The 27,265-nt window shown below is 47.3% G+C and overlaps 1 protein-coding gene across 4 annotated transcripts in view; it reads left to right on the top strand.

Moving 5' to 3' along the window:
* FAM168A (family with sequence similarity 168 member A) overlaps positions 1-23,004 on the top strand; it is a 185,494-nt gene extending 162,490 nt beyond the window's left edge. Inside the window, exons 6-12 of one of the 4 annotated variants that reach the window (XM_034995215.1) lie at positions 4,287-4,313; positions 8,382-8,393; positions 9,258-9,383; positions 16,294-16,436; positions 17,903-18,077; positions 19,395-19,525; positions 20,198-23,004. In XM_034995215.1, coding sequence (XP_034851106.1) covers positions 4,287-4,313; positions 8,382-8,393; positions 9,258-9,383; positions 16,294-16,436; positions 17,903-18,077; positions 19,395-19,507 — 596 coding nt within the window. In that variant the 3' untranslated portion in view covers positions 19,508-19,525; positions 20,198-23,004. The other 3 variants (XM_034995216.1, XM_034995218.1, XM_034995217.1) reach the window with 3 other exon arrangements.
* The last annotated feature ends 4,261 nt before the right edge of the window (positions 23,005-27,265 follow it).

The raw sequence follows: 27,265 nt of genomic DNA, 5'->3' as shown, positions 1-27,265 counted from the left end.
TCCTCTTCATTTACTCAACAAGTATTTATTTGTTGAATGTCCTGCACACTAGAATAGAGAAAAAGAGTCATCTTTGCCTAGACTAACTAATAGTTCGTTTGGTAGTTGGCATTTAAACAAATTTATAGTTGTGTGATGAGTATTGTGAAGGGAATACATGTAGGAAGAGAGGAAGCAGAGGAGAGAACAACAGTCTGCCCGAGGTTGAACGTGTACAGGAGGCTTCACAGAGGGCCTAGCAATAGAGACCTGAGGGAGAAGCAGGAGGCATTCTTTTAAGCACACAGAGGAAGAGCTGGGCATTCTAGACAGAGTAGAGCCTGGGCAAAGGGACGGCATTGTGAGGATATGGCAACTGAGGAACCTAGAAGTGGTGAGAACGGTTGAAGCACATTGTGGGGGTGGAGATAATAGATGAATCTGGACTACAGATGTCCCAGGGCAGGATGTGGAAAGGCCTTGAATGCCATGGTAACACCCACTTTCTTGTTTAGTCATGATTATTCTAAAGTTAGAAAGCCTGAAAAGATCTTAGAGACCCTCCAGTTCAACCCCTTCTCATGACTTGGGAGACCCAGAGACCAGCAGTGTTTTGTCTGAGTTACCCAGTGAATCAGCTCTAGCATATGGACTGGAACCTTTGGCAGATCTTCTGGTTTTGGGTCTCATGTTTTTCTGGGCCAATCTAGCACTCATCCTACCATCATTCCCTTTCTTCTAGAATATTTATTTAAATGAGAGAAGAACATGGGCTATGTCAGAAGACCTGGATTTGAGTTTTCACTGTCACTTCTTAAAGTAGCAACCTTAAATCACCTGACCTCTGAACCTCAGTTACTTCATTCTGAAGTAGGGATCATTTTGTAATCGTACACACATGCACACACATACTATGAACCCCCTCTTTTTTGGGAGACAACTATTTTATGCAAATAAGTGATGTTAACCCCTAAAGTGCTTACATAGCTGTGTCATTCCACAGACATTAATTTTGGCCCTGCAATGCCCAGGGCACTCTGGAACACACTGGATATTATTCAAAGTTGAGGACACTAAAGCCATTGCCCTCAGAGCTTGTGAGGGTAGCAGTGACCCACAGGTTAAAAAAATCTATCTGAGCATTAACAGTTTATTCTATATTCACTTTTAATCAATAAGACATATATTTCCAAAAAATGTATAATATGAGGCAGAAACAATAAAAGCTGCAGAAATTAACTCTGATAAAAGATTTAATCAAATTTGGGCGCCTGGGTGGCTCAGTTGGTTAAGCGACTGCCTTCGGCTCAGGTCATGATCCTGGAGTCCCGGGATCGAGTCCCGCATCGGGCTCCCTGCTTGGCAGGGAGTCTGCTTCTCCCTCTGACCCTCCCCCCTCTCATGTGCTCTCTCATTCTCTCTCTCTCAAATAAATAAATAAAATTAAAAAAAAAAAAGATTTAATCAAATTTGATAAGTTCTGTCTTTAAAACTACAGTAGTTTTCATTATCAAGTATCTCACAATATAGAAATGATTTAAATCTAAATGCTGTGAGATCTGTGAATTGGCTTGGTGAACTCCGTGGTCTAAAACAAAATGAGGCGAGTAGTTGCAGAAGGTCAGCTAAGGTGAGGAACGAAGAAGCTGTGTTGTCTGTATAGTCAGGAGGCTGCCAGGGACGTGTGGAAGCAGAGTCAATGAGATGGTGAGGCTGGGCGTGAAGATGGGGAGTTACCAGAGAGGGCCTATTCTTACAAGAGGCTTGGCTACGAGGGCAAGGAGAACAAGGGGAGGTGGGATTAAAGGAGGCATTTTTTAGATATGAGCATGGTTAAATAAGTGTTGATGGGTAGGAGCAAGTGGGGAGGACAAGTCAGAGATGCAGGAGAAGCCAGGCCTTCAAGGAGGCTTTGGTGAGGTGTGAAATCTAGAGTTCTGTTCTCTTCTTTGTTTTGAGGAGCAGGGGGAATGGAGTGCCTCACATAGGAGCACAACTCTTCCTCTCAGACTAAGGAAAAGGTCATGGACAGATCTGCCTAGAATAAATTGCCCAATGGAAAGTGGAGAGGTCTTGTCTAATGATTTTGATTTGCTGAGAGAGAGGTGAGCAAGAACAGAGGGAGCGTTCTTAAGGAGAGAGGTCAAGGTGTGAAAGCCTTAGTGGAAGGGGAAGGTAACACAACTGTGTAACAGGAGGTCCCCCTGAGGGTGGAGGCCGTGAATTCAAGGCTCTGATTTCCAGCACTGGGACATGGTCCCATAATGTTCAGAACTTATGGTGATGGTTTGTGGAATTGTTTGAGGATTAGTTTGGCAAGGAAGTGGAAGGACAGAGAATAAAAATAAATAGGTGATATTTGTTGAATGGTTCTCCATGTGCCAGGGACTATTTTAAGCTTTTTATGGATATTGACTTGTTTTCTATCACAACAAACCTTTGAAAGTCATTACTATTGTTATTCCCATTTTCCAAGTGGGAAAACTAAAATTTAGAGAAGTTGGGAACCAGCCCAAAGATCCAAACCCAGGCATCCTGCTATGTGTTCTGCAGTTGATCAGAGAGAAATTAAGGAGTTAAACTAGAGCAACTAGACTAGGGAGAGCAGACAGGAGGAACCTGGGACTGTGGAATAAGGAGATGAGATTGGAAAGCTCCTGGCATGTGTAAAGTAGTAATAAAGCTTTAGTTTTAAGACATAAAGTATCAGCCCTCACCTAACTTGATCTTCCCCAGTTTTGTGTTTTCAAAAGTTCAACATATTTGTAAGCTATGACTGCAGCAACCTGACCATTTCCTTAGAAACCCATACACTATAGAGGGTGGTGTTAACACATTGTGCTGGAAAGCCCCAAACTAGGCATTGGAAGGACTGGGGTTACAGCCCTAACTCTTCTACTGATTTTGATGTGACCTTGAGCAGATCCCTTTCCTTTGGAGTTACACACACACACACACACACACACACTCACGTACGCATGCACGCACGCCCAGCTGGTCTCTTTCATATTTTGGGAGGCCAGCCTCAGCATTCACCAGCTCTCCTGACTGCCGTAGGGGAGTCCTGCTGAGGAAGGGCTGGCTCAAGGACAGAGAGGGCAGTGTAGGTTCCTCTCAGCTTCCGGCCAGAACCAGCTATTAGTGATGCCGGGAGATGCCTGCAGGGTAGAAGCCTGCAACGGAGCCAGGCTCTTGGGCTTAAATTTCTCTCAGCTTCTTCAAGGAGGCCAAGAAGTTGCTTTAAAGAGAGCTATTTTTAGCAGCTCTGAGTACTCTAAGATGTCATCTGTTCAGGATGCAGGGAAGCATTTCACTCTGTCATTGGTTCTGAAAGCAGTGTGGGTACTTGGAGCTTTTTTTTCCAAGCCCTTAATGACTTCAGGGATCTTATTTAAGAACTGTTTGGCCCTGCAGGAGGCAGGAGCCAACTGAGACTTGTTTTCAGAATCTGGAAACCAAAGGATGTATCACATTATTGGTAATCTGACTTGAAAATGAAAGGATAAACAGAATAACTAATATAGATAGAAATGAAATACCTCGTCACAAGAGGTCTGTTTATAAATCATTCATCTACTGTCTCACTTGATTTCATTGCAACTTTATAAAGTACAAATATATTGTTCCTATTTTGCATATGACAAGCCTGAGGAAAGGCAAGGGAAAGGAATATGTGTTTTCTGAATACCTGCCATGTTCCAGGCACTGTGTAAGGCATGTCACAAATGTTCTTACTTTAGTCTTGTGTGAGTTGAATCTTCCTACTTCCAGTTTTGCTCAGAGGTTAAATAACTTGTCCAGAGTTGCACAGCTAAAAAGCAGTGGAGCTGGAATTCAAACCCAGTCTGTCTGACCCCACAGCCTGTGCTCCTTCTAAAGCACCACAGTCTCCCAGAGGTTTCAAGTGAAGTATCCCTGCATTGGTCCTAGCCCTCTGGGGCTTTATGGAGAGTTCTTCAGAGGCCAAAGGTGATGATTTTGTCCCTGAACCTTACTTCTTCCTCTGGTACATAAAGCCTCCGTCATGTGTGAAGTCCCTCTGCTATGCAAAGAGCACTAACTTGGGTCAGCTACCTGGAAGATGTCATGGCATCAAGGAAGTGCTTCTCCTCAATGAATGGGCTTTCCTGGATGGCAAGTCTGTCATTCCTTCCAGGGTAGAGGCACTTCACACCCTCTGCATTCACTGTTTCTTATGTCGCCCGGGAGAAACTGCTATCTTGAGACATTCTGTTTTTGTAACTGCGATGTGTACTACTTTGCACAAATTCTTAGTGGTAATTTCAACTAACATTTCTATCCAACAGAGTTTCAGTTCCTGCATTCAGCTTATGGTAGGAGAGCTATTTTTCCTCATCTGTATTATGGCCTATGAATGTGTTATCTCGTAACAATGGTAGATCCCCTCTCCTTCCCTCCCCAAATCCCATCCCTTAGGCTTGGGCTCCCCCAGGTGGCTCAGCAGCAGTTCCTAAAGCATGCAGGAACATGTCTGATGGTGCAAAATCATGGGTTGGAGACACACATCAACCGTCCCCTAGGGCAGCAATGAAGGATCATGGCACTAAAAGGCGTCTTTCCCCTTCCTCACCTCCGGCGTCCTGCCTGACCTAGGTCAGAAACTTTCATCCTAACCTGATTGCTGAATTCAAACAATCCAGTGAACAAAATTCTTCAGCCTGTATGGCTCCTCTCTTGGCTTTGTGGCAGCCCCTGTGGAGGAGTACCTGGATTACGCCTATAAGAACCCGAAAAAACAGTCTGCCCCAGGATCAGATTTTCCATCTCCATTGGCAGTCTGACATGTTTGAAGACCTGGTTGACTTTAGATACAATCTGTTCCCTTAGCCCAGATCTTGAGCTCTGACTCATTTTCAGGGCATTTTCCTGGATGGTGAGAGGTGAGGGCCAAGTGTGCTAAATAAGTGAGGTCCCATGGGCAGTGTGGACTCCAGGCCCAAGGCACCACGGGAACTTCTGGGCACCTGTGAGGGTCCCAGCAGTGTTAACTGGACTAGGTCCTTTTTGTCACAGACAGTAAGGGACCATGGGAGGGATTTGCCACTTTCACTACCCTCACCTGGGCTGCTCAGGACAATGTTTTCATTAAAATCTCTGCACACTTTCTCAACTTTTAACCTTGAGTTATTTGGATGTTGAATATTGAATTTGTGTGTGGCGCATCTTTCAGGAGATGAGCTGTGAAAATTTCTCCTTGCTGCTGCTGTGGGCTGTGTGATCTTGGGCAATTTGCTGATGTCTCCAGACCATAGGTAGTGTTTTATTCCAGATGATCTCTTAGGTCCCTTTAAATGTTAACAGCCTATCCTCTTATGTATTATTTTAATTTTTGCTAGTCACAGACCTGTTTCTCATTTTTTGTTTGCCTCAGGATATATGAACTTGGACAGAAGGAAGACTCCATAAAAAGTGATAGAAGCTCTCATGCTTCCTTACCCCTCTAGTTATAGCATCTGAAATAGAAATACTAAAAAGTATGTGTAGAGCTCTTCTCTTCACAAAATGTTTTGTGCCAGACCCTACACTGGCCCTTTAAAGATAAAGACCATAAGACAAGATCCCTATTCTAAAGGAGCTCACAGTTTCGTCGGGGAGACACACAAGCCCCAGCAAGGGGCTTCTAAGAATCACAGAAATTGGGATAGCGAACCATATGGGATATATGTACGGACTGTGGTCAAAGGGTGGGAAAAGAAAAGACTTCATAGTAGAGGCAAGTTCATGATGGTGGATTAATAAATTTTTACCAGGTAGCATTTGGGGAAAGACATACCAGGAAGAGTGAACAATGTGAGCAAAAATATAGAGATGTGACTGTGACACTCCTTGGCATAATCTGGGAATGATAAAGTTTGTGTGGCTGTAGTGTAGGGTTGGAAAGTGAGAAAGAACAGTGAGAGTCTAGAGAGATCACAGGGCTAGATCATGAGGGGCTTTGAATGCCGTACAAGAAGTTCAGCCTTAGCCTGTAGGCAGTGGAGAACCATCAAATGTTTTTAAGATTTTGTGATTAAGTTTGGGTCTTAGAAATATCTCTTGATTGCAGTTTGGAGATTGGAGTTGGCAGGTTTAAAAACAGAATGATGAGGAAGCTGTTGCTGTAGATCAGTTAAGAGATGATGAGAACTCAAATTAGAGCTGTCCATAACTATGGGGATGGAAGATGAGCAGATGCCAAAATTAGAAACTCTAAGACTGGATGACACTTCACTTTTGATCCTCACATGAACAGTATGAAGCAGTCAGGGAGAGAGTATTACTGCTATGTTATGAGACAACAGAACTGAAGCTTAGGAAGGTTAGGTGACTTGCCCAAGATCCCCCAGCTAATAAGTGGCACAGCCCAGGTTAGAACTCAGATTTCTTGACTTACTGCATTATTCAGGATGATGGTCCCTTGCTGCCTCTCCTCCTTGTAAGTGTGCTTAACAGACTGTTCCAAGTGTCAGAGGGCGAGAGGGCCCCGTATCCCAGGAAGTGAACAACCCAGCACCTGGATGTGGGCAGCATGCTGTGACTGGGCCATGGCCCTTCACTGCCAAGGGTTCTCTCTGTCTCTGTCTCTCTCTCCTTTGTGAATTGAGGAATAACACATATACAGTAGTACATAAAGTGTACTAGTCTCAAATGTACAGCTCAGTAATATTTGATATATGTATACACTTGTATTTAACTACCACCCAGTTCAAAATATAGAACATTTCTAAAAGTTGGTACCTTCCATGGTACCCAAGAGCAGGCATGCCTGCCAGAGCAGCCTCCTCTCTTACTATGCCTCCAAAGTTTCCGTTGGATTGTCTTCCCCACAACTGAGCTCTGAACTGCTACCACCAACAGAATGGATTACTTTAGAATTGTACATGGAAGACGAAGATCATATGGTACAACCAACCAATGAGGAAGTCAGGCTGACAGCTAATATTTGTTGGTTTTCCTGGTCTTCATATTTGTCCAATTATTTAAATTATTAAGTATTAAAATATAGAGAGAAATGGAGAAAATACTAGTATTTGTTTTCTTTTTCAATGAAACCAGAAGAAAATATGCACGTCTTCAAGAACATACGTAGTTTAGTTCACTCACTTAGATAAGACATAATCAAAGGCACAGTCGCACTTGCTTCTTTCCTGGTTAATTGGGAATGTTATTTTATTGTGTATAATGCTGTCTTGTTCACTCTCTGGTTGGCGTGTGGCTGTGTTGCATCCCCAGCTGGCCCATGAATACCTCGTGTGCAGTGACCATGACCCACGTGCGTTCCTGTCCACCGTGGCACTCCCCTCAGTGCTGAGTGCAGTGTAGGCTTCAGTTACTCTTTGGTTAATTTTGATTTACTTTGTCATGCAGTCCTTCAGACTAATGTCAGACTTTTGGCTTATGATGAAAATTATGGTAAATTATGCACCACTTGGGGAAAAAACTGGACTGGAACAGGACACCCAAATTCTCTGTGGCTAAATTCAGGCCTCCTGTTTCCTTATGGAGTCCCTATGGGGTCTTGAGGACATGTGACTTCTCAGAACTACCTGTTTTACTTTTTAGGGAGTTGTTTTGAGTGACCAGGGCTTCCCAGCCACATTGAGTGGCAGGTTCTAAATTTGGAGACATCTTGATAAGAGGTTTCAATACTAATTGGATCCTTTATTAATCCCAACTCCCCTCCCCCATGCCGGGGAAAGGAAACCTTAAGATAATTGTTTAAAACTGACTGCCCTCCTCCAGGTTGTCCGTCCGCAGAGCCATGTCTTGATATCCAGCAAAGGCTTTGGACTCTGCATGGAATTCTGCTGGATCTCCATTTCTTCTGCCAGAATTCTCCTTTTAGTGTCACTTTCCTGCCCATGATTTCCTTCTCATTTCTCGGCATCTGCTGTATATATTGCGGGCCATTAATGCAAGTGCAGTGTCAGCCCAGAACAGCTACACTTCTAGCCTTAGTTCGGCAAAACAACAGAGTCCTTGACCTCCTCCTCTGGCCCCAGTACTTCCGTGACAGTACTTCCCCGGTACTACCTGTTACCTGGTTGGGCAGAGGGGTTATGGGATCTCTCTGGAGGTGGACTGCCCTTGCCTTGGTGGAATTAGGGTGTATAGGCATACTTCTCATGCCACCCTGCTTTACCTTAGCCCCTCGTTAAAACATTTCAAGTGTATACAGCTGTTACCAGTGTAGCCCCCCGTCCTGCTAATGTTCTTTAAAACCCCTCGTGTCCAAGATCTTATCTGAGTGCAAAAGATACTCTTAAAATTATTCTTCCTACTCTAAGAAATTTGGGTCAAAAATGGTTTCTCCTCTAGGAGAAAGTATATCAAGAGAAATCTCTAAGAAGTTAGGCATTTTCCCCCCTTTGAAACCCTCTTTCCTCTCTCCTTTCCCACAGGATACCATGAAGGTAAGTTTTTTGAGTCATTCCCCACTTCTAGATCCATATGAAGCATCATCCTTCAAATTTCTCAAGCTGAGCTTCAGGTCAGCCTGGGAAGTCTCTGAAGATTTCTTTCAAACTGGGCCGCATCTCTGTTTTACACCTGCCCCACGTTTGACATAGAATTTCTTATTGGCCCAGCAGATCCTCTCTCATTCATGAGGGGACATCTCAAGTGGGGCACCAGCAGCACCTCCCCAGGAGGTATAAAAGGTGTGTAAGAGGTTTATCTGTCTGGCCTTAGCTGGGTGTACAGGAGGAGTGGGAAGTGCCCCACTGGACAACCTGTGCCTTCTGAACTGCCAAAGCTCAGTCCCTTCAGAAGAGATGACAGTCCAGCAACGTTCATATCACATGGTAACTCTTTTGAGGTCTCTCTTTGAGAACAACTTATTAAATACTGCCCCCCAGGTGAGATTTCAGGCATAAAAAATGAGGACTCAGTTGATCTGGCCCAGTACACAGTCAGAGGCTCCCAAGTTGCTACATATTAAGAAAGCGGCTAAGGAATATCCCAGAGCCTTAGGCCAGAATGTCAGGCAGTAGGAGGTGGGATTCATAAGCATCTTCATGGTTTTTGGTAGTGGGTAGAAAATCCTGGCTCTCTTAGGCTAAGCTCAGATTTCCTTGGTTTCAGATCATTCGGAAGCTCACTTCAGCACTCCTCCCAACCCACTCACCCATCTCAGAAAGGCTGAACCATCCTGTGTGTCTGAACAGGGCCCCTTGGGTTATATGTTTCCATCCAGCACAAGACCCTTGCTTTGTGTCTGTGATTGTGGTGCCCACTTCTTATTTCTGCCTAATGCCATTCTTGTGTCTTCCCTTAAGCAACTCTGCTGATGAAACAGGCCTGGCCACAGAACTCGTCTTCCTGTGGTACTGAAGGCACCTTCCACCTCCCAGTGGACACCGGGACCGAGAACCGAACTTACCAAGCATCCTCTGCGGCTTTCAGTAAATACAGCCTGTCTCCTCCTTTCCTTGTGCCCCTTGGTTGGGACTGATTTGTCTCTTAGGAAGAAAGGAAAGGGAACTTTTACAACTGACATTATAAGACACTGGTTTTTTTTTTTAAATTTTATTATGTTATGTTAATCACCATACATTACATCATTAGTTTTGATGTAGTGTTCCATGATTCATTGTTTGCGTATAACACCCCGTGCTCCATTCAATATGTGCCCTCTTTAATACCCATCACCAGGTTAACCCATCCCCCTACCCCCCTCCCCTCTAGAATCCCCAGCTTGTTTCTCAGAGTCCATAGTCTGACGTGGTTCGTAGAAGACACTGTTTTAAGAGGTTCTCCTACTCACACAAAAAATTGACCTTCCTCATCCAGAAAAGGTCATCCTCTTTGATCATGTACCCAGCTTTGGGGAGACACAAAGCAGTGAGGGAGGGGGGAGGAAGTATGCACCTGGCCAGCAAGTGTGATTAGGAAGAGCTGGTACTGCATTTCAAAGGAAAGAACAGAGGGCACCTTTGAAGGCCAGTGGACCCTGGGACAGCGAAGACTCCTCCAGCTAGCACAGGGTTTCTCAGCCTTGCCACTGTGGACATCTGGACCAGATGCTTTGTTGTGGGGGGCCAACTTGTACATTGTAGGATGCTCAGCAGAATCCCTGGCCTCAGCTCCCTGGATGCCAGCAAACCCTCATTACGGCAACTAAAAATATCTCTAAACATTTCTAAAGATCTCTTGGGGAGGCAGAACTGCCCTCCACATGAGAAACACTCCCTAGCGGAAGCTACACCGTGAGAGCAAGGTGTGTACATGGAGTCCTCAGGGAAGACAGAAACCATCTGTCCAGTCAGATTGCTTACATTCATCTTGAGGTTCAGTGGGGTGACTAATGGTTTCACCTTCACACCTGATTTTTAATACAAGAACGCTCCCCTGGGTAAAATGAGGACCGGTGTTTAGAAATTACTGAGTGGCACTTGGACTCCATAAGAAGACTTTGTGCCTTGTTGGAGCTGTCCAAAAGAGGCGTGGCTGGCTTTGGATGGGGGGGGTGCTTATTTCTTAAATTGTACCAGCAGGGGCTTGACGTACCCTTGGAGGGAGGCTGCAGACTAAGCCTGATAGTCTGTGGTTCAGTATATTATTACTCTATTAAATAGATTAGAAGAAAATGCTGCATTTTTTTTCTTTTCTTTAAAATACCCATGTTATTTTCTCTTTAGTTACCATTGCCCCTAGATGTTAACATCAACTTACATTTAAACAACATAACTCTCACCTGTTAGAGGATTTGCTTTCATAATCACCCTCTCATTTAATCTACACTAGAGTCCTATTATTTTCATTCAAGTTTGAAAGCTGAGGCTCAGGAAAGTAATGTGTCCAGTGCCATCCAAGTAGCAGGCAGCACAACTAAAAAACGATGATATCACTCAGGTTAAGTTTCAGGTTAAATTTACTGACCTTTTTCATGAGATTAATTTTATTTGTTCAGAGAGGGATGGCAGTAGTAGGGCGTTTTTCCAGGTACCTCAGGTGGAATTGAATGAACATATAGGTAAACAGGCTTATACATACGTATTTTCCCTTAAATCCACACATATGGTCATAGATGTATATAGACACACCTACTCTAGTGGAACAGAAAGAGGCCTGGAACGGAAACCAAAAGAGTTGGATTCTAGACGTGGTTCTGTGTAACCTTGGATAATTTATGTCCATGGTTTGGACCTAGGTTTTTCCAGCTGTAAAACGAAGAGGCAGAATTAGGTCATCTTTAAGTTTCTCTCTAGCTTTTAGACTCCTGATTCTGTCACCTTGATGCTGTGTGTACAGTACCCACCACCCAGCAGGGACCTCCTTTCTAGCTGCCTTGCCCATGTTGACCGACTGGCCTTCACTCCCATAGCCCCAGGGCACTCATTCCCTCCACAGGCCACCCCTTCTACGGTGAGAATGTCTGAATAATAGAAGGCTTTGCCTTCCCATGTGCGGAAATCTTCCTGAAGCCCCATTGAAATGTCCAGCAGCTCCTCCCACTGTCCTCTCACAGGCTGTAACATTTCCTGGAAAGGACCAGAATGCACTCGTTCTCCTTTAAGCAAGTCCTGTGTGAACCTGTGCAATTGGAAAATAGAAGTGGGCTTGACTGACCCTCCCCCATCCACCAGGGTTCCCCCCAGCACACAGATTTTGTGGCTTCTAATGCCACAGAAAATTCAGGGTACTTTGACAGATTCAGTTTTACTAACACTTGCTTAAGCCTGTTTGTAATTAGGTCTCCCTCCTACTTACTCCACACTCTCTTGTTCGGCTACCAACAAGGAGACTTGGGGGGTCAAGGCAAGAGTCAGACATAGAGCTTTGTTCAGACATACAAATCTGATGGTCAATAAACCGATTAGTCTAAAAGGCATCCTTGATGTGAGGATCAATGCCTTTAAGGTGGTAGGGGCTCTCCAACTGAAAAAGATTTATGATAGTGCAGAAAGATTGAAGGGAGGGCTGAAATGGTTTTATCTCACTAATGTACACACTTTATTTATTATCCTATTTGATGGAGCCTAAAATTATAGTTAGGAACCTGAGAGAAAGAATGGGGCCTCATAAAACCTCTTTTATAAGGCAGAGCAGGGACTTCTAGTGATCTAATTCCTCCCTCACTGGAGGCCTGGCACTTGTGAATGGATTTCTACCTAAGCCTGAAGGTTACAGAATTAGGACTTGGGAATGCTATGCCTTAAGGACATTAGAGACTTGCATTCAACTCTCTACGTGTCAAATGAAGAACCTGGAGCTGAGATGGGAACAGTGACCTTCCCAAAACTGCACAGCAAATCAGTGGAGAGCTGGACTCAGAATTTAGGGTTTACTATGCCCTGGGCAGGGCTCCTTTCTGAGTTTTGTGTTACCCAAGGTAGCCCAGGCTCCAGCCCCAGGGGAATTTCTAATCCTCAGTTGTATGGACAGGACCACCAAATCAGTTATAGAAAGTCTTCTGCAATGATTTTCTCATATACTCAAATACTCATATACTCAAATACTCAGAGACTTAGAACACCAGCACTAGAATGGTCTGCTGATGTTGTCAAGTCCAGATGAGTGTATTCCTTGAGAGAAGAATTGACCTGACTCACAGACAGAGCCCAGGCTGGGGGCCCAGGCAGTTTCTGCAGCCTCCTGAGCCAGATGGAGACCTTGAGAACCATTGTAGTTGGAGGAAGGAGCATTGAATCCTGAGTCCTGGGCGAGCAGTTGTGCTCTCTCAGTCATCTATTCCTCATTTCATCTGTGAAATGTTTGTGTTGGGCTTAATGATCTCTAAGGTCTCCTTTAGTTCTGCAATTCTACTTCTCCCTTGTCAAACTGTCCGGACAAATGAGCAGGGCCTTCTTCTGCAGCATTGTCTTTTTGCCAGCCAAGGGCATTTTGGCTGCTGATTTGTATTCTGAGTATGTGTGTATCTCATTTTGTAACATGAAGAAAGGGAAACATTCTCCGACAAAGTTATTCTTAGATGTGGAAACAAAATTCTCCTGCAGACTCTTGGAGCTTTTTTATTTTCCTCAGAGAGGGAACCTCAACACTTTGTAAGATGATTGTCCTTGCGGCATAGAGGGGTAGTGCAGGCTTCCCCTGGAGATAAGAACTCCAGAGCACATTCTTGGGGAGCATAAGGGAAAGATGCCAGCATCATTGGCTTGTTAATTTTAAAGAATTATAAAGTCATGGTGTTTTGTTTTGTTTTGTTTTAAAGATTTTATTTATTTATTTGACAGAGAGAGCGAGAGCAGGAACACAAGCAGGGGGAGTGGGAGAGGGAGAAGCAGGCTTCCCGCTGAGCAGGGAGCCCGATGTGGGACTTGATCCCAGGACCCTGGGATCATGACCTGAGCCGAAGGCAGACGCTTAACGACTGAGCCACCCAGGCACCCAAAGTCATGGTGTTTTAAACCATACGGTTTTAGAATCGTAGAATCCTGGAGTCTGTGTTCCAGTTTGGATTGCACCATGGAAGTCATAGCTTAAGCTCTCTACTGTAGTCTTGCAGACCAGTCTCTGCTTGCACATCCCCAGGACAGGAAGCTTACTATTTCTCTACACAGTGAGAGAGAGAAAAGAGTAATTGCTCACTTTTATGAAGTGCTTTTAATGTGTCAGGAGCTATTCTAAGGGCTTTGCAATTATTAATGTGTTATCAGAGTAATCCTATGAAGTAGGTACTGTTGTTATCCCCATTTTACAGATGACGAGACTGCTGTAGTCTGTAGCTATTAAATAGCAGGGCTGGGGTTCAGACCCAGGCAGTCAGTCGGGCTCCAGACTACTCATAACAATTACACTGTGCTGTGTAACTTTCAGAGCAAGCTTCTTAGGATTCAGGGGTGTCCTGCCCTTCTGCATAGAAAAGAGATGCTCTCCACTCTAGCAGGACTCCTCATACCTTATTTTATTCCTCAGATCAGGAGTCAGCAAGCTTTCCCTAGAGAGGGCCAAATAATAAGTTCTGTAGGTTTCTCGAGCCATATGGTCTCTGTCATAACTACCATTGTAGCAGGAAAGCAGCCATAGCTGATAAGTAATTGAATGGGCATGGCCATGTTACAGTAAAACGTTACTTCCCAAAATAAGCTACGATTACAAAAAAATTAGAGTTTGTATGTCTTATTTATTTGTTTGTTTACTTTTAGTAATCTGTACACCCAGTGTGAGGCTCAAACCCACGACCCTGAGATCAAGAGTCACATGCTCTTCCAGCTGCGCCAGCCAGGCAGGCCTCCCTGTAGTTTGTGTGCTTTAAATGTTAATAGCATGAATAAAAGTTTTGGTAGCAAATAAATTTGGAAATAGTCTCCTGCATATCCCCGTCTTGGAGATTCATAGTTCATCCTGTCATTTAAAACTTCTCAGGGTCATGGAATAAAAAACGAACTACTCATCTCTATTCTACATTGCTGCTACTCTTTTTGTTTTTGTTTTTTTTAAATGATTACAATCCTTCAGAATTATATAGTCCATTGTACAGGTATGGGACATGCCCATTTTGAGAGCCCCCTTTGTTTTACAGATAAATCGTGCCCCCAAGGTGAAGGAGCCCTCAGATGGCTCCTTTTAGATGTCACAAACCTAGACTTCCTGTCTTCCCCTACAGTATCTGCTTCACCTGCTCTAACCACGTATCGTATTAGCACCACAGTCTAGAAACTTGGAGGAATCTGCTCCATACTTCTCTCTCAGCTGACTCGTACCTCCACGTCTAGTTTCCAGTTCTTCACAATGCTACCTTCTCATGCATGTATTCTTTCCACACCATCCTCATTGCTACTTATTTCCCAAGCATATTTGACCATAAAACCAGTTTCCCATGGAACAAACTGGTTCTGAAAGGGGGAAGAGTAAATGGCATGATTCCAGGGAATAGGACAGGACACCTTTTGGTGGTACCTTTTGTGACGATCAAATAGCAGCTCTCCTGTGCTACTGAATACCTCATCAGGGGCAGGGGGATGCCAAGTCAGTGCTGTGGACTGAGAAAGATTTGTGACCTGATGGCAGCTTGCTTTTACTTAGGGTTAAGGTAAAGAGACTCAGGATCTTTAGAAAAATGGGATTTTAGTTCAGGAAGAGATCTTCATTCTTAGCCTTCTGTTTTAACAGAATAGGAAACTAAGGCCCAGAGACTCGGCAGTAGTCACCGCAAATTGGAAGAAAGCCTGAACTGAAGCCTAGATCTGTTCTCTTCCAATAAAGCACCCCTCTCCACTCTGCCCCTTAGCCCCTTATTGCAGAATCAGCACCATGTTGCTGACAAAGTCCTTGGTGAGCATCCTGTAGGTAAAAGAGCTGAGTTGAGGCCTGGAGAAGCTCAGTCAGACGGAGCCGGAATGAGAAGCACAGGGAAGAAGTTCCAGCAACACCACATTGGAGAGCAGAAGCCAAGGTTTCCTGGCACTGGCACTTCAACTCAGAAAGAAGTTGTTTCTGAAAACACTTGCCCTTTCTGAGCCCTTTGTATAGAGTAAGAGAGTTGGGGGTCACTTGGTGATCACTTGGTTTCCATAGAATCATTTCATTTTGTGTTCTAGAAGAACATAGTCTTGTTCCTCAGTGATTTATGTTTCAAGTTTTTCCTGCAGACATAGATTCTGACTCTATTTTCCAGAAGATTCAAAGGCAGCACAGTTTGATTGAATGGCTGATTGTGAACTCCCTGGGGCCGGGTTCCAGGTTGATGTGAATTTTTGTGAGCCCTGACTTCAGGCCTTCAGGCCACAGCAGTCCTTCCCTGAGCCCCAGGAGTGGAGGAGAGTCTGGCTCTGTGGAGCAGTTCTTCAGCATCTGAGGAGATGAGGGTCTCTGAATGGTGTTTTCTGTGGGCTTTGGCCTTAAAATTTGTCGGGGGAACATGGTAGAGAGAAGCCCAAAAAGAGATACAAGGAGAAAAAGAGAGAGTCGGGGGGGGAAACAGAAGAGAACCAGCAGCGGAAGACGCCCTGGGCTGCTGAGGGAGGAGACAGACAGCAGGAAGACGGAGCGCCGTAGAGAGCGAGCAGACACACGCGCCCGTCTCCCGGTACACAGAACCCCAGACTGTCCGAGCTGCAGGGTCCCTTAAGAGATCATCGGGTTCCAGCCTCTTATTTTATAGATCATACCCCTGAGAACCAGAGATAAAAGATGCCAGAATCACTTACGCAGCCCTGTGCACCAGGACTGAGGGAGCTGCCTCTGGGCCAGGGCTCTCTGGGTGGAACCCTGTTCTCTGTCTGTTCTCATCTGTGTTTCCAGCCTGGAATCAGCCCCTCCTTGTCTGGGGAGTCGTGCCTGGGACCTGCTGCCTTCCAACAGTGCTGTTCTGTCAACTAATTGGAAGTCTCTCTTATTGCCTTGGTACAGGATATACTGCGGGGACACCATACAAGGTCCCACCGACCCAGAGTAATACTGCTCCGCCCCCCTACTCCCCTTCACCAAACCCCTATCAGACGGCCATGTATCCAATCAGAAGTGCCTACCCCCAGCAGAATCTGTATGCCCAGGTAGGTGCACATGGAAGCCTGGGCCCACCTCTGCTGCAGGCAAAGGAGCCACCACCCTAGGTGGGGTGGGGTTGGGTGAGAAAGAGAGGGAGGGCAAGTTCTGGCTCTGGCCAGTTGTCACTGTTGTATCATGGAAACAATAGCCCTGTGGTCCACACACTCCCTCACCCCATCTCAGCTCCTGGAAGGGTGATGCATGAAGTCATTTAGATTAACAGAGCCTAGAATTAGCAAGAGTCCCTGGAGATCATCTAGCTCAATTCCTTTTTATACAGGTGGGGAAGCTGAGACCCAGAGAGGAGAGTGACTTGTCCAAGGTCACACAGGGAGCTATTGGTTGAGTCAGGATGAGACCCAATGTGTCTAGGCTTCTCCCTAACCCCCACATCTACCCTTCCTTGATAAAGTCCTTGAGCTAAACGGAGGAGGTAAGGGCTCAGGCTCTGTTACCAGCTCACTGTGTGATCTTGGGTAAGTTATTCTCTCTCTCTGTGCCTTAGCGTCCCCATCTGGGCTCCTTCAGCTAGAGAATGTATGTACTCTGAGGGGATGGCTATGACAGGGACTGTATGAGGCTCCAGCATGCACATGGCACATTTTTCTGGGGTGACAATTCTAAGTGAGGTTTAAGTAGTGAGGAGAACACTTTGATTTAAAAAACAGCTACACTGTAGGTTAGAATGTGAAACTTTTAAAAGATAAAACAATAGGCTTGAGATGGATTTTTCTTGTTTGTGGTAAGCTGCTTTGCACTATGTTCTCAGACCTCTGGGATTATAAACCCATATTCTGAGGCTCCTGTCAGTAGTTAGTATGGGCATTTGAGAAGATCTGGATTAAGATGATCCAGGGGCCTGTGTCTGTTCCCCACAAAGGTCAGCAGGCCTGTGGGCTGTGGCAGCAGGAAGCAACCATGCGATCTAGGCAGTGGGAAGTCACCTTAGACCTCGGTCTCCATCCTCACCTCTGCCTAAGAGAAATAGTAAGAGACATCTGAGGAAATGCTGTGCATTTGGGACAGTTTCCAGTAGGCGAGATGGCAGTACGACACTAACATGACCGTCGCACTAGTGATGCTTCATGTGCATGCACACAGTGCTCTGGGTGCCTTTACATTTTCGGCAGCTTGCAGAAGCACACTGCAATAAGATACAAACATTTTAAAATGTTAAAATCAGGGCTGTTACCCCATTAGATCATCATAGCAGCCCCAGGAGCAAGGCAGGATAGGGTTGGAGCCTAATTTTTCATGCCACAAGCTGAACCCGATACTGAACTGTCCACAGTCATGTAGTAAGACAGACGCAGAGTCCCCGCTGGGGCCCAGACCTTGAGTCCCTGGGCCCGTGCTCCTCTGAGCCCATCCCACAGGGTCTGGGAGGAACAGGCTCCCCTCCCTTCTCCTCTCTCCATATCCTACCCTGCGTCTCCAAGAGCCTGTATGACCTCAGCCTTTGTTCGCGCAGGGAGCCTACTACACACAGCCGGTGTATGCTGCCCAGCCCCACGTCATCCACCACACCACGGTTGTCCAGCCCAACAGCATCCCCTCTGCCATCTACCCGGCGCCTGTTGCTGCCCCCAGGACCAATGGGGTGGCCATGGGCATGGTGGCCGGCACCACCATGGCAATGTCAGCAGGTGAGGGCAGCATCTGTGTCAGTGTCTGTCCCCCTTCTCCAGAAACTCATGACCGGCTGGAGAATACCGTCGTGGAATCGAGTGTAGCATAGCATGAGAAAATCTGTGCGGGGGGGTTCTGGGAACCCTGTCCACAGGCATGAGGACGATTTCACCAAGAAGGACATATTGAGCTAGGTCTTAAATGGGGAACAGAAGCTAACCGGAGGGATGAAAGAGGGAAGAGCAGTCCAGGTGGAAAGAACATGAGCATGGCACGTTCACAGAATGGAAATGGTCCAAGGCCCTTAGAAAATAGGGGCATGGAGTTGGAAGGGTGGCTGGAGCAGTCAGCAAGGCTGAAGTGGAGAGGTCCAAATACCTTTAGGTAACGGGGGACTAGCAAAGGGGTTTAAGCTGAGGAGAGATGCGTTCGGTTTAAACATTCTCTGGCTGCAGGGCAGAGGCATGGTTAGACGGGAGAGGCTGGAAGCAGGTAGATCAGTGGGGAGGCTGTAGTTTAGAGGAAGGACGATGGTACTAGGACTCTGGATCTCGAGAGGAGGGCGTGAGGCAATGTTATTTAGCAGGCAGGAGCTCCAGACCCTGTCCAGTACCTAATTTTAAGGCATGGAGGACCCCTTCTCCATCTCTGGCTTATTCTAAAAATCACACCAGAGCCCTGTCCATCTGGAATCTTGAGAATTGGGGTGGAGACACCACAGGAATAGCAGGGAAGGGAAGTCTCTGGATGCGCTGACATTCAAAAGAAGAGCATGAGATGGCAAGAGGGCTACGAATAACCTTTAGAAGACCCAGCTTTTACAGAATCATTTGAGGGAAGAGAGTACACGGGGTCTAGTGGGTGGGAGGCAGGAGTTGGGATTTTATTCTGCCCCTAATGTAAGGGGTTGTCGAGGCCTCATTCCCCAGGTCAGGTCAGTAAGCTCTCGGTGATCTGCTTGGTGGCAGCCTTGTTCTGGTCCTGGGGACCAGTTACTGATGGATCAGAGCTTTGCCTTTAGGAACAGCCAGGCTAGGGATAAGTACAACCATATAGACCAACAGTTTCCACTTGGTAGAATAGGAGGAGCATACAAAGAAGAGTAAAAGGAGGCCACTGAAGATGAGTGAGTGACTCTGTCCTGGAGCATCAGCAAAACTTTCCCTAAGGAGATGAAGCCTGGCAAGGTGGGAGGGGCAGGCAGTTCACGAGCAGGTGGGGAGGTGGGGGGCCCAGGTTGAGGAGCAGCTGTGTGAAAGGCCATGGCTTCATCCTCTTCATCCCAGTGCCCTGGGACGGCCTCATTGGGTTTACTCTTCTCTCTGGATGCTCAGGTACCCTGCTGACTGCACCCCAGCACACCGCGATCGGGGCACACCCTGTCTCCATGCCAACATACAGGGCCCAAGGGACCCCCGCGTACAGCTATGTCCCCCCGCACTGGTAAAGCCTGCAGCCCATCCAAGTGAGTGGGGCCCGGGCTGGGAGAGGTAGGACGCTGGCCAGATACCAGGACTGCCCCTAGCAAAGCCCCGGCCTGGTCTGCAGCGCAGGTATCTGCAGGGCCAGTGACCGTCACTAGCTGCTTTCCTGCTCCGAGTTCAGTGATAGCACTCTTAAGGACAGCTGTGACTTTACGTGTGTTATCTCATAATCCTTATTATGGTAGCTCTGTGAAATGAGGATTATTAGCTCTATTTTACAGAAAAATACAAAGTTCAACATCACTTAACCAGTAGGACTCCAGTCCTCTAGTACTGAATTCTGTGCTCTTCACCTCCAATTTTCAGCCTTTAACTCTGGGCCTCATTCTTCAAATGAAGTCTTACCTTAATCAGATGGAGACTTCGGGCCACTGCCCCCCCCCACCCCCCGCAGCTCCCAAGGCAGAGCCAGTGAACCACAGGGCTCCAGGGATGTCACTGTTGAATTCTCTGCCTTCCCTTCTGATCTCCCCTGACCTCCACCTTCTCCAGGAGCTCTTGGCACTGGACGGGAGGCAGGCAGCTCCACCAGGAAGGCCCAGAGGGCTCCTTGTAGGGCTCGCACAGGGAGGGGAGGGGAGGGGATCTGGTGGCTTCCTGAAATGGCCTCAGGAATATCATTGTCACTAATGACTCTCCCCTTCCTTCCTCAGGTCTGGAGTCACACATTGTATGCAACTACTCAAGTCTTACACAGGTGCTGGAGCAGTCCCCTAGCAGCACCACCTCTGTTTGCAAGAAGAGACAACGGAAGTGCAAGGGTCACTTTATGCATCTTTAACGGTTTTGGTTTTTATTTTTGGTTTTTGTAAAAGCTGCTTTTTCTAATCTCCTGCCTCTCCCCACTGTCCCCTTCTTAGCCGCTACCCTTCCAGCTCTGTCCCCTCCTTCTGACCAGGCACATCCTCTCTGCTCTTCGTCTCTCCTTCCCCAAGCATCTGGTCCCTGGGGACCCCAGTCTAGTGGCAGGCAGAGAGGGGGGTTTATTGCAATGGTTCAGCTGAAGATGTGATTTCCTTTGAAGAGCATAACACATGTGGCCCTCGGGGCCAGGGTAGAAACTCAGAGCTGTCGAGCAAGTTACATCTCTGGGGGATTGTTTCTTTATTTTTCCTAAGCAAGATTGGTTGGGGACATGACCATGTCCTGCTACAAAGGAAAGTCTTCTGAGAACCATCGCAACAGACCAAGAACAGAACCACCTGATTAGGTAGGAGTGTTCATAGCAGCTTAATACCCCGGGTGAGAACCTGCGAAAACCAGATTCTTTCCTTGGGAGAACTTGAGGGAGGGTGGGGAGGAGGGAGGGCACTGTGGGAAAGAAGAGGGGAGAGAGGTGCTTGCCTACTGGCTTTGGTTTGTAAGGTCTCTGGCCAAATTGTCTGGGCCTGGACCCTCTGATTTGCACAGTGTTGTTAACTGACCTGGCACTTCCTCAAAAGGTAATTTTGACCTCAGACCTGCCAAGCAGCTGCAGGGTGATGGTATCCCAGCCTCCCAAAGCCTTGGAAGGCCAGGTGCCCTATGTAATCCAGACCTTGGCCCCTGAGCCCAGTGGACCCACTCTCATAAGATGCTTCCTCTTGATTAGAGTGGGAACCTATGGCATTTCTCTCCCTTCCCTCTGCCTTTCCCAGTGCCAGGGCTCACCAGTCTGTCCATGGGGCTCTTGGTTACCTTGTGCCATTCACGGCCAAAGTGAAGGAACCACATTCCAGGTGGGTGCTGGCAGCTCTGAAGGTCAGGATAGTGAAGGAAAAGCAATAGCAATAAACATTTCATAGACTCATGGAACTGAAGGGACCTTAGCAATCATCTCATCCATTCCCCTGTTTGATTGATGAGGAAGCTGAGGCCCAGAGAAGACAAAAGGACTTCCCTAGATCTAGCAGTAAATTAGCATTAAATGCAGCCTTCCTACCTAAGGGCATGTTATCCACAAAAATTTACCTAGGGTTGGATTAGCTTGGTTTTGTAAAAATTAAGTCAGCAGCACCCACACCTGGTGAACTCTGGTACAGTCTCTGGGCTTTGGTTTCTGCTCTTTTCCTCCATGGATTCCAAAGGAGGGGTTTGAAGACTGGGCAGAGGTCACATGGGGGCAGATGGCAGGAACAGAAATTGCAAATGAGGAAATAGCATTTGGAAATTCTGTGAAGACATCTGGAACTTTCATTTTATACCGGACTCCAGCCCTAGAAGGAGCAAGTGGGCTGGCTGAAAAGGAGAATCTATGCTTTTAGGACAGTAGCCCCTCATCCTGAGAAGAGAGGAGGACAAGGATGAGGCCCTGGAGACAGGGGCTCTCATGGGAGAAGAGGAACCCCTGAGTCAGGAACCGTGGCTAGTCTCAGCCAGGAGCCCACTGTCCCAGCACTGTCCCCTGCACCCAGCTTCTGGCTGGGCCAGCAGCCCCTCTAGGGGTAAGGGGTGCAGGAACATTTTACTGTACAAAATGGGATCATCGATAACATTTGGGACTTTTAAATAACCCTTTTGATTTTAAATTCATGCATACTTGGATACACCCCTACCCCTACCTCCCATGTCTCCCTTAAAGGAGGAAAAAATCAGGAAACTTGAGCCAGAAGGACCTTAGAGGCTGTCTGGCCATTCCCAGGAGGGCAGAGCCCATCAGCATCCAACTGAGAGCCAGGAGTTGGGGGACCCACCTTCTTGGCCTTCCGGGGAACTGCAGGACCATTAAGGAGAACCCTAACTATTCTAAATGGTCTGTTCTAGGGTGCTGATGGGGTTTCTTTTTAAAACAACAGTTTTCCAGTGTTAATCCATTTTTTGCAAATACCTCCTCCTACTCTCTGGTTTTGTAAGGGTGGGTGAAGGTTGTTCTAGATTATGTCATATGTGTTTGGAAAATGCCAAAATAATACTAATGATAATAGGAAACCTTTGCATTTGTCAGGTGCTCCATAGATTCGAGCGCTTCCCAGCCTTTAATTTACTGGCCCTGAGAGAGAGGCAGGGTCAGAGTTCTTGCACCCATCGAACAAATGAGGAAACTGGTTCTAGAAGGAAAGGGAACTTGCCAATGTGAGCGGAATGCTAGTATCTTAATAGGCTTCTCTGAACCTTGCTGCCTCTAGGGGCTGGGTAGAACCACAGAGAGGAGGGGAAAAGGAGGAGACCTAGGAATGACCTTGTTACTTTTGTTCTTTCTATACCAGTAAGTAAAAACTAACATCTGGTACCTCACAGTTCACAAAGCAGTTTCACATCCATTCATCTGGCTTAACCCTGTGAAATAGAGTATTCCTCCCATTTGATCCATGGGGACACGGTGACTTGGGAAGGCAAAGGGACTTGCTCATCAGCGGCAAAGTCACCTGAATCCCAGTTTGTCCACTTTCCCTCCAGTCTGACTCCACACACAGGCTTGTGGACTGAAGCTTCTATGCTCTGCACCCCCTCTTTGCCCTAGTATGTAATTCCAGATCAAAGGCCCCAAGGCAAAAACAAGGTGCAGAAAGGTTATGGTCTGGAAGAGCCCAAGTCCAGCACCCCTTTTTCAGTATATGTGGTGGAGCCCCAGTTCTTCTGGCCTCCCCCTCTTGCTTTGACGGAGGTCCACAAGCCTAGCCAAGCTTGGGGAGTCATCGCAAAGGGAACAAGTCCAGGAGAGCAGGGGCAGTAGTGTGCCTTGGGCAGAAGGACCATTCCCAGTAGATCATAGGCGTCTCCTGGGCGGCATCCAAAGATACTGGATGGCCCAGTGGTAAAGCTGGACAGAAGGTCAGCTGGAAGGGCCCGGTCACTGTAGGAAGGCCAGCAAGCCAGAGGACGAGGGGTGTGCCCACAGGACATCGTCAGCCACAAAGCTGGCACCAGCGTGCAAACGCCTCTCCATTCCACTGCCTCCCCCCCGCCCCCACCCCAGTACCACAAGCTTGGTGGCCAGGGTTAGGGGCACAGGTGGTTCCAGACAATAGCCCTCTTGGCTTCCCCAGCTTCTCCTTGACTCCCTCTCCTCAGTAGCCTAGGGCCCAGGAATCTGGCTCTGGAGTGCCCCCAAGTGGTCAAAACATAACCTTTTTGCCACTTTTTGAAAAAACATCTTTTCCTGAGATAGGACAGTTGCTACAGCCCCTCTCTTGGCAGTAACCCCAAAGTGTACATCCCCTTAGCTAAATACTGAACAAGGCCACCTACACCTACCCACAGTTTTTTTAATGTACAAAGTACTTTGACACTGATTGCCAAATTCTCACTTTATAGATGGAAAAAACAGTCTCTCAAAGGCTTAGGAGACTTGGGGCACCTGGCTGGCTTGGTCGGTAAAGCATATGACTCTTGATCTCGGGGTCATGAGTTCAAGCCCTATGTTGGGCCTAGAGCTTACTTTAAAAAAAAAAAAAAAAAAAAAAGGCTTAAGAGACTTGACAAAAGTCCTACAGTTAAGAGAAAGAGCCCAGATGTGAACTCTTCAAATCCTCTGCTCTTTCAGTTGGCATCTGTCACCTGCTGGGTCTCCAGTGGCAGGCATGAAGAAGGGGTGAGCTATCTGTCTGCCCCAAACAGAGGAAGACTCCCAAGAGACTGGGTAGCTCAGTCCTCCCAGCTGAGATTTTTATAATGGGTGGGCCCTGGGGACCCTGGCAGCACCAGGAGGATGAGAATTGGCAACAAAAGACCTAACTTGAACAAAACACTTTGGGGTCGTGATGCCTAGGACTGAAGCCACATTCAAGGGCAGCCCCAGGTATCTGTCCATTGAAAGACCCATGGCCCTGGAAAGCCTGCCCACTGTCTGCACCCAGTGAGTCGGCACTCCCAGGGGACCTGGTGTAGCCCTGAATGGCCAAAAGCACATCTGACTTCGATGCCTGGGCTTGCTTTTCCCATGGATAAGAACCAGGACCAAAGAGTTCTTGCTGTATCCCAGCTCTTACCCCTGGCCACCCAAATTGTTCCAAGTTTGAGGTTTACTATCCCAGAGAGCGAGGGGGGCTCCTTTGGAGGGTTTGCTTTGTTCTGAGTGGCATTCAGAAATGAATCAATCACGTGGAGCATAAAAATAGGGCAGGCCCCTTGGTCGCCAAGCCTGGAGCCCTGCATATCAGAATTCTTGGCTCTGCTCCATGGCCAGAGAAGGAAGGCCTGGAGGGCATGGTTCTTGGTCTTTGTGTGGTCTTAGTTATAGCACTCTGGCTGGATTAATCACTTAGATGTCACCATGGCATTCCTCCGTTGCAGTTGAGTGAAGACACATGGAAGCTCTGCTTGTCCATCCTGTATTCTACCACATCGCTACAGTATGCGGTCCCAATCTGCTTGCCGAGCTTCAGAGAGGGGCAGGTCAGGCAGCCGAGCGGGCAGGTAGGAGATGGGCTCCCAGCAGGTGCATAGCCCCAGGGGAAGCCAGGCCCCACCCAACAGCAGGATCACAGCAGAGGAAACCCAGCCAGGCTAACCATCGAATTCCATACCTGAGCCTCCGAGATCAGGCTCGCGTGGGCATGCCAGGTTGACTACAGTCTTTTACCTGTGTTCCCCTCACCTAGAAAACTTGTTTCTGAAGTTACGTATTACATGGTTCCAGGGCCCAGCCTTCAAAATTCCTGCCTGGCAGGCCAGCTTCAACATTCCATAGCCAACCTTGCCTGAGCCAGACTTGGGCCCCATTCCCTCAGTTTCTCCAATGGTGGTTTTCTACCTTGCATGCTGTTGAGTCCAGCCCAGTGGCCAAGTGAGGAACACAGGGGTTGGGACTGGCTGCCACAAAGCCAGAAAGGGAAACTAGAGCTCTTGTTTCCCCGCAGCTGCATCCATAGCCCCTGGGCATTCATGTTGCGGTGGTGGGGCCCTGTACCCATCCCAGCTCCCAGTAAAGTGGGTACTCTCTTCCCTGAAGAGAACAGATGTTAACAGCTTTGCAGAGAAGTACCAGCCCATAGGAGTCAGATGGGTGAAATCCTCTTTGGGCCAGACCCCAGCAAGACCAGCAGCTCCAGGCTCTAGCCTTCCTCCTCATGCCTGTGAGTCAGGAAAAGAGTAGGAATGCCCACAGACCACCTCCTCGGGTCAGCCAGATCATGTGGATCTGTGAGGAGACTCCAGCTCCTCCTTACCCAAGGGGAGGTAAGGCCAGGCCTCTAGCAACTTGGAAGTTGTCTATAATGACCTTTAAAAGCCCAAGGGTCTGTCCCCATCTCCTGACTAAAAGGCATTGCATCCCTATTTCATATCACATGACAGAGGAACCTTCTTGTGGCATGTAACATCCCTGTAAGAGCATTGTACATGATTTTGTATTTTTTAATTAATTTTAATCTACAGGTTGGAATCTAATTTTTAAATTTTATTGGAACTCACATTTTAAAAAAGAAAAACATTTAAAATAATAATAATAAACCTTTGACCGGTGTCTTCCAAGTAGTTTGATCAAAGAACTTAGAAGTGTTTTCAAAACACAGCCTGGAGTGTAAAGATTGGAAAGTCCCATGGCCTCGCCTTGTGTGTATGAAGTGTAAATCTGGTTTTGTTTTGTTGTTTTGGATTCTTTTGGGTTTTTATTTCATTTTATTTTGAAGATCAGATAGTGATCACTCTGAAAGATTGAAGCCAAGAATTTGTAACTATGATATTTACTGTAAGCTGTAGAACATTCAATAACTATTAAAAAAAAAAGTTTCCAAAAACTTTTTTGGAAAAGTCCGGGGTGACCAGACTGGTGGTTCTTGGGGCAGGGAGACACAGACCACCGCTTAGGCCAGTGAATCCCCTGGGTTTCTTCCCAAGCTCATTCTGAACTTGTTTTCACCAGTCAGGTAGCGCCTGTGGTGCATCTCCCCGCAGGCGTAGCAGGGCTTCCCTGGGATTCAGCTGAGGGGCCTGGGAAGTGGCCATCAGCACCTGGATTAAGGTGGGTGATACAGGAGCCCTCGGGGGCCACGAATGATGAGGGCTGCCGTCTGCCGAGGGTCTACCATGGGGCCAGCACTGTGCTTTATGTTGGGTAACTCTCCTAATCCTCACAGCCCAATGGGAGGTGAGCCGGTCGAGAGGGGGCAGCCAGAGAGTAAGTACCTTGGCCAAGGTCACAGAGCTTGGAGCTCAAGGTTCAGAGGTGGAGCTCACACTTAGTCTAGCTCCACAGCCCAGGCACCGAGTCCCACATTCTGCCCACCCTGGAGGAGGCAGTGTGTGTGTTTAGTTAAAGGGTGAATTTGTCAGGTGGGAAACCAAGGGAAGAGCTTACAGATTTGTAGTCACAGAACGACAGTCAAGGGAAGCCAGGTGGTCTCCATCCAAGTAGTCACATGCTGTCAGTTTCTGTCCTGAATCTCTTCCTCCTCTCCCCTCTGCACAAAACAACTGCCCTAGTCCAGGCCCATGCTTTCCCTGGTCATTGTGGCCACCATGCTCTCCCAGCCTCTAAGTGTTCAACCTCCTCAACTGGAGAGAAAATGACCTGGCCCACACTAGAGCTGTAATTACAATTCAGGACTCCTAAACTCTCCCTTTCTGCCAACCCGTGCCCTGTGCCTTTGCAGCGTGCCCCCCAGTTCCCCCTCCTGTCCTCACCTACCAGGGAACTCATTCTCCCTCCCTTGCGCAGTGGAAAGCTCTATCAGATGTGGGAGTGGAGGGCACCTCTGGCCACAGACTTGGTCGGGCTGTGTCAGCAGCAGTTTCTCCAGGGCAGGAAAGGGATTTTCCCCAGGGACTCAGCTCCAGGTCACAGTGGTAGGACTGAGGGCCAG

This window comes from Mirounga leonina, unplaced genomic scaffold (assembly GCF_011800145.1).
Source record: "Mirounga leonina isolate KUSES-001 unplaced genomic scaffold, KU_Mleo_1.0 Mir_92, whole genome shotgun sequence".
In the NCBI taxonomy this organism is placed as follows: Eukaryota; Metazoa; Chordata; class Mammalia; order Carnivora; family Phocidae; genus Mirounga; species Mirounga leonina.
The sequence above is the reverse complement of the archived record's forward strand: the minus strand, read 5'-3'. Positions and strand labels throughout refer to the sequence as shown.